This window comes from Ciconia boyciana, chromosome 18 (assembly GCF_034638445.1).
Source record: "Ciconia boyciana chromosome 18, ASM3463844v1, whole genome shotgun sequence".
Lineage (NCBI taxonomy): Eukaryota > Metazoa > Chordata > Aves > Ciconiiformes > Ciconiidae > Ciconia > Ciconia boyciana.
Window position 1 is genome coordinate 2,825,269 of NC_132951.1, and position 12,277 is coordinate 2,837,545.

The 12,277-nt window shown below is 35.0% G+C and overlaps 1 protein-coding gene across 2 annotated transcripts in view; it reads left to right on the forward strand.

The window, feature by feature from the left end:
* C5 (complement C5) overlaps window positions 1–12,277 on the forward strand; it is a 28,693-nt gene that overhangs the window by 9,858 nt on the left and 6,558 nt on the right. For both annotated transcript variants that reach the window (XM_072883028.1, XM_072883027.1), the window contains exons 13-30: window positions 157–366; window positions 549–698; window positions 1,599–1,728; window positions 2,045–2,110; window positions 2,705–2,905; window positions 3,565–3,655; window positions 4,098–4,174; window positions 4,813–4,952; window positions 5,615–5,836; window positions 6,429–6,489; window positions 7,094–7,183; window positions 7,409–7,621; window positions 7,771–7,846; window positions 8,730–8,889; window positions 9,364–9,459; window positions 9,757–9,928; window positions 10,802–11,007; window positions 11,805–11,957. In XM_072883028.1, coding sequence (XP_072739129.1) covers window positions 157–366; window positions 549–698; window positions 1,599–1,728; window positions 2,045–2,110; window positions 2,705–2,905; window positions 3,565–3,655; window positions 4,098–4,174; window positions 4,813–4,952; window positions 5,615–5,836; window positions 6,429–6,489; window positions 7,094–7,183; window positions 7,409–7,621; window positions 7,771–7,846; window positions 8,730–8,889; window positions 9,364–9,459; window positions 9,757–9,928; window positions 10,802–11,007; window positions 11,805–11,957 — 2,514 coding nt within the window. The remainder of the gene's footprint in view (window positions 1–156; window positions 367–548; window positions 699–1,598; window positions 1,729–2,044; window positions 2,111–2,704; window positions 2,906–3,564; window positions 3,656–4,097; window positions 4,175–4,812; window positions 4,953–5,614; window positions 5,837–6,428; window positions 6,490–7,093; window positions 7,184–7,408; window positions 7,622–7,770; window positions 7,847–8,729; window positions 8,890–9,363; window positions 9,460–9,756; window positions 9,929–10,801; window positions 11,008–11,804; window positions 11,958–12,277) is intronic.

Sequence of the window (12,277 nt, forward strand, 5' to 3'; positions counted from 1 at the left end):
AGGGAGACAGCTGCCTTCCCTTGAACTAGACCCACTGGTCCCAGATGCATTTGTGTGTGTGTTGGATTATATCTAAATGCAAGTATTTATTACATGTAAGAAACATTTTAAATATAAAATTTGACTTTTTTATTCTCCATAATTTTTCTATTATAGATCATGTCAAAAGGGAAGATAGTAAGCTTTGGAACTCAGAAGAGAATTAAGGATTTGGAATATGAGCATCTAAGTTTTCAGATAACCCAAGAAATGGTTCCTTCAGCACGTCTTGTTGTTTACTACATAGTCATCGGAGAAGAAACTGCTGAGCTAGTAGCTGATTCAGTTTGGCTGAATGTGGAACAGAAGTGTGGGAATAGTCTTGATGTGAGTAGTAAAATAGGCACTAAAATTTGTGGGTGTGCATTCATTTTATGGTCAGGTTTTAACTTGGACTTACACAAGTTCTTTAACACTTCCTCAACTTTAATTAAAGTGTCTGCCTTCAGATGCATTTATTTTGGAACAATGTGCTTTTAAAATTACCAATATTTGTTTTCCATTTATAGATTAAGCTGCAATCAAGCAAAAAGATACTGAATCCAGCAGAAGTTGTATCGCTTAATGTGAAAACACAGTTCAGTTCCTTTGTTGCTTTGTCATCTATTGACAAGGCAATATATGCTGTCACAGGAAGAGGAAAGAGAGCAATGGAAAAAGTTAAGTAGTAGCCACAAAAGAAAAACAAGTTGCTATTTGTTTCATGTTCATATTCAGATAGGTATTATGTGTCATGCATTCAGTAAGCCGGAAAATACGCAGAAGAGCAATTCAATCCAGAATAAAAATTGCTGGTTTAAATCTGACAGTTCAAAATTATAAAAAGAATTACTTTACAATATTTTGATTTCCAGTAAAAGTGAATTGTGGTTTTAAAGGCAGATCTGAACTGTCTCATCAGAACCCTTCAGACTTGGCCAAAAATAGATTGCAGTGTTAGAGAGTTCCATGATCAGAGGCATGGAAACTACATTCTTCTGCTTAGTTCTTCCTATAATCTTTTCAGGTTTTTAAGGCATACTGGTAGAATGATATGACAAAAGCTATTATGTTCAGTGGGTTATAGAGTTTTTCAGTCCCTGTAGAATTTTAGATACGTGTGTATGGAAGTAAAACCTACATATCATCTGTCACTGAAATAATTCCATTCCTGTGATAAAACATGGTGGTTTTTTAATACTTCAGAACAGTCAAATACAAAGTACATAGGAGAATAGGAGAATACTTTTGCACCAACACTGAATCATTTGAATCTGTTTTATAGCACTATTGAATGGTTTTAAACAAGCTAGTCTCTGAGTATCAGAATTGTTATAAACACATTAGTGAAGCATTCAACCTTGATTCATCTGCATGACTCTCTAACTGATGCAGGCTACAGGAAAGTGGCTGTGTTGGTGCTGGTGCTTGAATTAGCTCAAATATCGCTAAATGGTATTCTTCAGTGTGTTGTGAGGACATCTTCCAGACTAAAGTGGCCTTTCTGCATGTCTAACTCTCTCATTCATCGTATGATATTTTCCACATTTTATTTAGCTGCTGATATGATTTTTCCTCAGATAATGCTACATTTGGAAAAGAATGACCTTGGGTGTGGTGCTGGAGGAGGACGGAACAACGTTGATGTATTCCGAATGGCTGGGCTTACATTTTTAACTAATGCAAATGCTGATGATTCAAATGAAGCAGGTATATTCCTTTGTTTTAAGCATGAAATTGTGGATTTTCTTTTCTGAAATATTCTATTGCGGCTCTCAGTTACTAAGTTGGAACTTCATTAAATTAATAGGGAATGCATATACTAATGATTTTTGAGGGAGGAAAACATTATGACTTCTGGATCAGTTATTGTAATTGAAATTAAAATACTCTTATGTCATTAAAATACTAAACAGAAAAAGTCTCCCAAATTTTGAATTTTATTTTACAGAGTTATTTTTAAGTGGGCTATGCTGTTACAGAAAAGGTAATGTCTTTTGTACTTACTTATTTGTTTTTTGAACAGATAAAACTTGCAGTGAAGTTCTAAGAACCAAACGGTCTGAATTCGAGGAGAAGGTATTCAAAGAAGGTATTAAACAAATCTTTTAAAGCATATAATTATGAAAAAAAAATCACATCCATTAGAAATCAAGAATCTGATTGTTTGCTTCCTACTTTGAATTATTGTTATTAACTTAATGTAGTGGAGAGAGACTGACAAATATGGAAGATGTCTTTAGAGAGGACCCCATTTATAAAGCCTGTTAGCCATATGCCGAATTTGAAGTCGGCAAGGTTTAAGTACATATTGAAAATACAGCATATGTTTAAGATCTTTTCTTTTTCTGAAGAGAAGATAGCCTGAAAACTCACAGTACTACCATATGTCAGTCTTTCCCAGTGACCACCTGCCAGGGACCAAGCCTGTCAGAGAACCTTTGACTGTTAAATCTTAAAATGTAATAGAACTCCTCTTATCTAATTTATATTTTTAATTCAGAATAGTAGTGATTAAGTGTGTGTCACTGGCTTTTGAAAAATTACAAGTTTATGTTCATCCTCAAATCTGTACCTTCACTGAAATTCTGCAAGTTTTAAAAATACGTTCAGTATAATGAGTTAAGATGCATCGGGAAAGAAAAACTTCATCTCAAGGAAGGGAATTATTTTATTATTATTTCAGCATCCAAATATGTACATCCAGAAATTCGAAAATGCTGCATGGCTGGAGTAAAAGCATATCCAGTCACTGAGACTTGCAGTGATAGAGCTCAGCGAATTCGGCATAATGCAAAGTGCATTTCTGCATTCAGAGATTGCTGTGAATTTGCAAACAAACTGCGGGAGGAGGAGCCTAATAAGCTTCTAATATTGGCGAGAATGCGTAAGTACAAGAGCTTTAACTCTCCTGTGGACACGTGGTGAAACACTTCCAGCAGAATATGGGTAAATATAGAGGTGATAGCTTTGTTAATCTATTAACCCCTCCCTATTATCTGTCAGGGTTATTCCAGAGAGAATTTCACCAGTCTCCAAAGACCTTGGTTGTATACCCCTAAAGAGGGATACGGGAGCAGTTCTTTATTCTGTTAAGAGCTATATTCTATTCACCCATACTTAGAAGAAGCAGAGCTGCAATAAGAGAGCATCATTGCCTGTGAGGGCAGCGCTAAACTTGAATACTAAATTTGAATCCTTTGCCCAGGCCCAAAAACAGCCAATGAGTAACATCTCAGGAGAGATCAGTGGGAGTGTGAAATTTCTTGTCTCCCATTCTCTCCCTATAATTGCTTGTTAACAAGGTAATCTGTCTGGATAGTGGACAGGTATTCACATGTGTAAATAGATGAGGTGGGACTAACACAGACTTTTGATTGAGACTATTGAGATAACTTTTTTCTTGTATCAGGACTAACCTGAGGCAAGTAAGCAGAATACGGTATCACAAAAGAAAAAGATAATGATTTTGAAGCCTTTGGTGGAAGGCCATCAGCAGGTGGTTTGGTTTTTTTTTTTTTTACTTGCTTTACTTATGTTCTTCAGATTTTGAGGCTATCTTGGAACTGGATGAGGCAGAAGTTCGTAGCTACTTCCCTGAAAGCTGGTTATGGGAAGTTCACCAAGTTTCTTCAAGGTACTACTTTTCTCAAACCAGTTACTGACATTTGATTTCGTCTTAATTTTCTAGAAAGTAAATGCTAAAATTGAGGTAAGCTGGGTAGCCTTAGTTGCACCGAAGATGTGTGCTAAAGTGCAGTCTTACACAAACAAACTATTCCTGTCCTGTTTTCCTCCATGCAGGATATGCTGTCTGGTGCACAGATTGTTGAGTCACTTTTCCTTTCACTTTCAACCTTGCTAAACACCAGCTTCTGTAAAGTCAGCTAAAACCAAGTTTATTCAAACAAAAATCCAGAAGTCCTGTTTTCTAAATATGCTCTCATACTTTGTCTTACCTAAGTCCCTCTTAGATACAAGAGTTGCTCTGGGCATGTGCTATCTTTGTGTTGATTAGCGGTTGGTGTTAACAGATGGCTATTGATAATGTATAAATGTACTAACACTTCTAAACACAGGTCGAAGACTCTGTCTATCACCTTGCCTGATTCGCTGACTACCTGGGAAGTACAAGGTGTTGGCATTTCTGACAAAGGTAGGTACTGCAACCTAATTAGATTGTAGCTAAAGAATTAGGAAGCTTTTCCGTTTGGATTTTGCAGAACCTCTCATTGCAGTTGACATGTATGTTCTAAAATGTTCATTTTCTGGTTGATAAACAGGAAAAGAAAGCATCAAAATATATATTTTAGGGAAAGGAAATGACTTCATTTCTTGTTATGAATGTAAGTGGCTGGGAAAAGAAAGCCCATCTTGTGTTTGATAGTGGCCCATAATACATGACTAAGAAGAATATAAGAACAAATAGTGAGTGACTTCTCTGGCACAACATTACAGTGTCCTGCTATCAATAGCTCAGGGACTTGAGAGGAAGAAACAAATTTTCTGGTAGATATAGTACTCCAAACAGAAAATTTGTTTCTCACTTTGGGAAGAAGAAGAAGAAGCCCAAAGGACTGATGTGGCAGCAAGTATGTGTGAAGAGTGGCAGAGAGCAACTTGGAACAGGAAGCAAGAGCCTGGTCACTTTTAAACAAGCTTGGACAATTTCAAAGTACATATTGAAAAATGATAAGTCATGAGTAAAGGTGGAAAGTATATGAAGACTTTTTCAAACTTGTTTATCAGAAGGGTGGATAAGATAGTCTGCTTTTATGTTTTTAATTTTCTTAGGTATATGTGTTGCCCCACCGTTGGAAATGCAAGTTGTAAAAGATATCTTCCTGAGTGTTTATGTTCCTTATTCTGTGGTGCGAGGAGAACAAATTGAGTTAAAAGGATCAGTTTATAACCATGGAACTTCTGCAATTAAGGTAATTTGTGGTCTTAGTGAGTTCTACGGAAAGATTAACATAATAAACTAAAAAAGCATTTCCCCAGTTTATATACCCAGTATAAACAGATCCTTGGATCAGATTTCTCCAGTCCTTCAGCTAGTGTTATGTATGCTCTACATAACTATGTAACAATTAAATCCGATCATTAATTGTTTCATTTCCAGCCATTCCACTGATTACAATGTTGTCATGCTCTTGCCTAGCAACTTTGCCTCATGAAAGTTAAAATACAGTTTTTTACAATTGGACAGTGTCAAAAAGTGATGGGACTTTTTGAATTACCTGCTCCAGAGCTCAAAGATTACATTGTCTAGGGATTTAATATAAAAGGGCTATTTTTAAGGCAATACATTCAAACAGAAGTGCAAAATTATTATTGAAAAACTTTGAGTATAGTATGCAAAGGTATGTGTATGAAGCCTAGTATAGTGGTTCCCTGGCGTTGCTAATGAACATTTGTTAGTGTGTCTCTAGTGCAAGTAATAGCCATTCCAAAGTTAGTAACACTTGCTCATTGTAAACAGAAAAGTAGTATTACAGTAATAGAATGCTTATTGTAGTATTTCAGTGGCTTTCCTATTTCTCGGGTGTTGTACCTGTCATGGAAGTGAAACATTTCAAATCTTTCAACATTTCAGTTCTGTGTTAAAATAGCAGCTGGAGATGGAATCTGTTCTTTTGGAGATTCTGCAACTACTGGATCGAGGATACACAATTGTAATCTTAAGAATCTAGATGGCAGTTCTTCGTCAGCAGTTACATTCAGAATACTTCCTTTGGAATTAGGTCTTCACACTATCAACTTTACATTGCTGACAGCCAGGAACAGTGAAACTGTAGTTAAAACTTTACGTGTAATGGTAAGAAAAGAAATCAAAATGTTTGTAGTGTTTTCAAATTTCATATTGATTCAGTCACAGGAAATAAAAATATATTAAATCAATATATAAATATTGCTTTATTTTAATATTATCCAAATCCAAAATATCACATGATATCATTGAATTCACTGGGGTGTATGCAGTGGAAAAATGCATGACTGAGTATTTGAGTATGCACATTTTTAAACCTTGATTATAAGAATTGTCAGAAAGATTATATACATAAATAGATAATTATAACTTATTAAGCAAGGAGAATACTGTGTTCTAAGTTATTTGGTTTGGACTTTCAACTGCTTAAGCATGCTTCACTGAAAGACACTTTTTTGTAATTTTATACTTTCCTAAGCTTTTATTTAAATCTTTTGTTAAATTTTCTCAAGAATTTTGGGAGATAGAACACTAGCTTAAATATATTTAGAATAGATGTAGAATGGTTAAGTAAAACTCAACTACAGAGAAGGATGTAGAAAGCAAATATACTATGGTTTTAAACTGTTGTTTCAGCTAATATATTTGATTTAAGGAAAAGTGTTTTCAGTTTCTACCTCTGTCCTCTTAATGATTTCAGCCAGAAGGCATTAAGAGAGAACTTCATGCAGGTTTCACTTTGGATCCACAGGGTGTTTATGGTAAGAGAATTGATCATATATGTCTTTACTTTGTTTATTTTTTCATTTTCATGATTCATGATGATCAAGTTTTTTGTAATGTGAAAAAATTGCCATTTCTCCTTCCTGAAATATTCTTCATATGTTCATTGCAAGAATTTCCTGTCCTTTCACTGACTAACCAATCCATCTTAAAATACCTAGTATTTAAAAAAAACCTTGGATTAATTTCTTAAAGGAACATTTATACATATCTTTTACTATAATATGATACTAAGCTTTTCTCAGTGTGCTTGAAAACCAGTTAGCAGGTGCTTTCTTAGTGAAAATAGATTATGTTCTCATTCAACCAGAGATGAATCTGAAACCACAAAGTTTAGGTCCAGATCAGATTTTTTTCTTAACAAAAAAGGCAAAAGAAAGGTTAAAGTGTTTGCATCTGTTCTTTTTCAAACGTTGATATTGTTTGCATGTGCATTTGGGCGTATTTCTAGTTTTCATGTTATCATAGGTATTTTTGTTGCTGACTTCTCAGATAGTTGTGACCTTTAAATCTGGCTATGACATCTGAATCATCTATTGATTTACATTGTGCAGTATGATATGTATACATTTTCAATTATAGGTTCCATCAAGAGACGACAAGAATTTCGATACAAAATCCCACTAAATCTGGTCCCTAAAACAAAAATCGATAGAAGTGTCAGTGTAAAAGGTAAATTGAATTGAAACTTTTAGTCTACTGCATGTGTACTTTCTGTATATATGTTTTTTTTCCTCCTATTTTTTATTCCTTTGTTTAAATATCTCTGAATTTATTCCTTGGTTCTGCGAGGCTTTGCAGAAAAGGCTTTGCAGATCACCTTTTTGTGTAGAATTTTAAATACTTCATATAGACTGATTGCTTATAAGCCTTTTTTTTTTTTTTTTCTTTCCACAGGACATCTTATGGGTGAAGCGATTGCCACGATCCTCAGTCCTAGTGGTCTTAGTATTCTTACTAATCTGCCAAAGGGCAATGCAGAGGCAGAGTTTATGAGTATTGCCCCAGTATTTTATGTGTTTCACTACTTGGAACAGTCAAGTAACTGGCATTTAGCAGGTCCTGAAACCTTAACGTCAAGAACTCAAATGAGGAGGAAGATGAAAGAAGGTAGAAAAATATAGCTTCTTGTCTTGCTTCAGAGTTGTAGAGGTGCATAAACTTTGCTGAATGAGAAAGATAATATATCTGAGTGAGCGAATACAATTTTAATATCAATCTCTTTTCATAACTTATTTTCTGCCCAATACGTTCCTTAGGAATTGTAAGCATCTTGTCATTCAGAAATTCTGACTTCTCATATAGCATGTGGAAGAATGGGCAAGCTAGCACATGGTGAGTTAAAAAGGTCTTTTGATTAGAGTGGGTGGAAAAGGCGTGTTTCACTCCTTTGCATTCATATGATAACTATTATTTAAAGGGTGATACTTTCTAGTAAGCATGAGAGGTGGGCTTGATGGTAGATTTAAATGGTGCTTACAACTTTGAATAATATCTTTTGATTTCTTGTTTTCACTTGCTAAATCTTTTATTTGTGTCCATAGTTCACACCATTACAACCAATTGGGGCCAATGGTTAGGAGTAGACATACCTGAGATAATTTGTAGGATTTTGCTCAGTTCTGAAACCTCCTCTTTGGGCCTGGAATTTTACAAAAGGACTGCGTAGACCTTGGTTCCCTGCAGAATCATAAGCTCAGGCAGAGGTTGCACCCCAGCTTTGAAGAAGGAAAGACACGTACAGGGACGTGAGCAAGGGCAAAACAGTCATACCTTTTGTTCATGCAAATATGATACGTAAAGGCTATCAAACAGGAGGGGAGTACTGTTTATGGAAACCAGAATCTGCCATTGCAAACTGGGCAAAATACATAGTCACTGTCTTGCCTTTCACAATGGCAAATGCAGTGGGCTTATAGAAGGAAGGAATAAGGTACGTCAAAAGCATCTTCCTGAAGTTCTGTGCATAAGAAAAAGTAATCTGTTTGTGATGTAATGAGTTCCTATCCTGAAACATGGAATTTGATCCTAGTTTAAAATTGAGTAATCGTTGCCCATTTGTTAAGTTAAATTAAAAATTCATCTGCAATATTTCTCTGAACTGTGGGAGTGTGTAGCATACCTAAGTCATAAATAGTGCAAATTTGTGTCTAGCCTCTAGCAATGTGGTAGTATCAGCTAATCAAAACAAATATGATCTGTTTGATTTCCTTGGCAGGTTGACAGCTTTTGCTTTAAGGATTCTCGGACAAGTTAATCAATATATAAATCTTGATCAAATTTCTGTTTGTAATTCACTTCTCTGGTTGATTGATAACTGTCAAATGCCAGATGGGTCATTCAGTGAATTTTCAGATTACCAACCAGTGAAACTACAGGTATGAAAACCAAACGTTTTCTGCACATATACAGTAAAAGCTGAAGTCACCAGGAGGTAATGTGTTTCAGGAATGCAAGATATTTTAGGCTGCATTTCACCAGAATGCCTATTCAAGACACTTTTGCTAAATTTGCATTTTTCTAAATTAATTTAAAGAACAGCACAATCTTGCAAACCTTTCTGTTTTCCCACTAAAAGTACCTGCTTGCCACTTCTTAATATTTAGAAAAAAAAGTATGCAGGTTGATTTTACAGTGCAACAGTCCTGGCTTGCCAATAACTTTATATCATTTTGTCTCTTTTTTACAAATAAGCTATTACATTCAAAAGAGTCAACATGTTTTCAGGTTAAACCAAACTGATATTTCTTACAGGAATTTCTATTTGTTTCGTCACCTAACTGTAAAAAGTTCTATTTCTTTAAATTAACTGTTGTTTCTATTTATTTATATTCACGTATTTTATTTTGTAGGGTACATTACCTAAAGAAGCTAAAGAAAAATCTTTGTATCTCACAGCATTTTCTGTTATTGGAATTGAAAAGTCAATTAAAATATGTCCTACTCAGGTAAATAATATTTTTATTTCTGCCAGCAGTCATGTTCTGGGATTCTAATTTCTTCCATTCTTTTTAACGTTTGTTCAAAGAAATCAAGAGGCTTTTTTCAATTTCAAAGATTATGATGTATTTGCTTTGCTAGTCTTTGTCTTTCAAAATCAGTAAAAGAACAATAATGAAATTCTGGCCCACTTTATTTTAAGATATATTGTAGAAGATAGTGTATATACCTATACTGTCTTGATAGATGTGTTTCTTTAAAAAGAAGTCTAATAGATGTAAGCTGTAGCCTGTTCATCCTTTCAGAAAATCCATGATGCTAAAAATAAAGCAGGAGATTATTTGATGAAAAATGTGCGGTCTGCTCAAAGCCCCTTTACTATGGCAATAACTTCGTATGCTTTAGCTCTTGTGGATTTGAACCATCACTCTTCACAATTGGCATTCTCTGCACTGAAGAAGGAAGCATCTGTCATAGGTATTATTAAATTTTCTCAGAGTCTGTACTGTAGTTGGCTCTCAGGTAGGCTGTTCTTTTAGCATTTTATAATTCTCTAATGTGATGGCAGTACTTGGAGAGTGAATTTCAATGATGCTTGCTTTGGCATAAGTGAATTTTTAGTCTTGTGTGGCCTAGTATTTTTGCTAGATTGAATCCTACTTTCAGCTTTTCAACAGTGCAATTTCATTAGCAGTATGCAAGTCAGCTAGGCATCTGTCATTCCCCATTGTACCATGTTTGTTGTATCTATAGGCTTTCCTTTTATGCAGGTGTCCATAGTGGATTACATTTGTCTGCCTCCTCATCCGTATGATGTGTCCACTCTCTGCCTTGGCTCAGAGTGGAATTTTTCACAGCATCTGCCCCTGCCTTCACTTTTGTTGTGTTGGGTTTTCTTCTTAATTTCTCACTGGTTGATGAGGGACTTTGTAGTCTCTTGTGAATGCTGTGCCTTTTTAGTGTGTATTTTCACAGGCAAGGGACTCGGACTGTTCTCTGCCAAGTAACAATTTCTACTGGAATAGAAAAGCTTTGTCCTGTCTGTTGAAAGTGGCTTTTAAAAAAATAAATTTAAAATCTGCAACAAATAGTTTGGCCACTCTATCACTGTTCAGGACCAGCAATATTCAGATATGCATCAGATGCTTTGCATCGGGTCTGTTTATCATCAGTTTCTAGTATAAACGTCGAACTTAATAGTGTAAGAGAAGTGTATCTTCATCTCCTGTTAAATGCAGAGTGAGTTCCTCCTTTTCTCCTTGACCTGAGAAGGCAATACTTTACCTTGTGTAGTCTGGAGAGAGCTGTTGCTATGTTTCAATCTGAAACTTTCCTTTTATACTTTTGTAGGTGATCCTCCTATTTATCGTTTTTGGAAAGATACTTTCAAAACACTAGACCAAGAAGCTCCCAGCTCTGTTACCGCACAAATGGTTGAAACTACAGCATACGCCTTGCTTACAGCTTTGCTAAGAGGGGACAAAAACTATGCTAATCCAATCATCAAATGGTTGTCTGAAGAACAAAGATATGGTGGAGGATTTTATTCAACTCAGGTGAGCTTTTAAATATTTTGTTCTCATTCTTCAAGTACCAAAATCTGAGACGTCTTAAGAGGGTAATATCACTAGATGACATTGACATTGACAAGTTCGATGGCCTGTGTATGGGATCAGTATCAAATGACTTTGTTGCCATGATATTCTTTGTCTCTGGGAAATATGACTTCTTTTCATGAAGTCTGTTATAAATAGAAATTTGCAAGCTGATTCCACTGACTTCAGATCTGCTGAATGAAAAGAATCATAGGAGGAAAACTGTTTTCCCAATTTTTTTATAAAACAGAATATTTCATTTCATGACATGATGTTTATTCTTCTTTTCCACAAAAATGGAACATGGTGTAAGAAGGTATGCATTTTTTCATTGTAAAAACTGTGTTAGTATGCATGAAAATACTAAAAGTCAAGTGAAAGTTGCCAGGTTTCTGATACCCTATCAACTAGCCATACTATATAGAATATTCCAATTCACGCAACCTTCCTTTTTTAAAAATCATTAAAAATCTATGAAGAAACTGATGAGTGCTGTGTTTGTTTATTGCTATTTGCTTGCTTCCTTTTTAGTACTTGCATGCATTTCTTTAGATTGCACAAAAATGTCTATGAGTATAGCGTTAACTATGTTACCACCATGTTAAGCATACTGCTGAGACACTGCTAAGCTGTTTAGCTAGTAATGGCTACCGTTATTTGTAATCATGTTTAAGTGGCAGAAAATAAATTGTTTTGTAATAACATTTTCACTTCTTTTTAATTTCTGGAATTAATTCTTTATAATTGCTTTCTGGCAGGACACAATTAATGCCCTTGAGGCCTTGACTGAATATTCCCTTCTTGTCAAACGGCTTAATTTGGACATGAATGTTAAGGTAGCATACAAAAACTATGGAGACCTTCATCTGTTTAAACTGACAGAAGATAATTTCGTGGGAAGAACTATGACAGTGAGTGAATAGTATCGCTTTTGAAAAGTGAAAGCAAAATTCTTGGCAACTTGTTAAATGAGTATTTGAACTTTGCAATTGCTACTAAAGTAGCTTTTTCTTTTAATAAACTGGTAGTAATTTGGTATAGCAAATGTTTAAGGACTTTGCTTATCTGCTAAATTTAATGCATTTGAATATTCATTTAAATTTAGTATCTCTGCTTGTTCCTATGAAGTTTTTTTTGTAGAATCTGTTTGTAGCATCAGGCCTTAATATGTATTTAAAATGTAGAAAAGACAAGCAGATTGTCTGACCTGAATTGTTGCTAATAGCGCTAT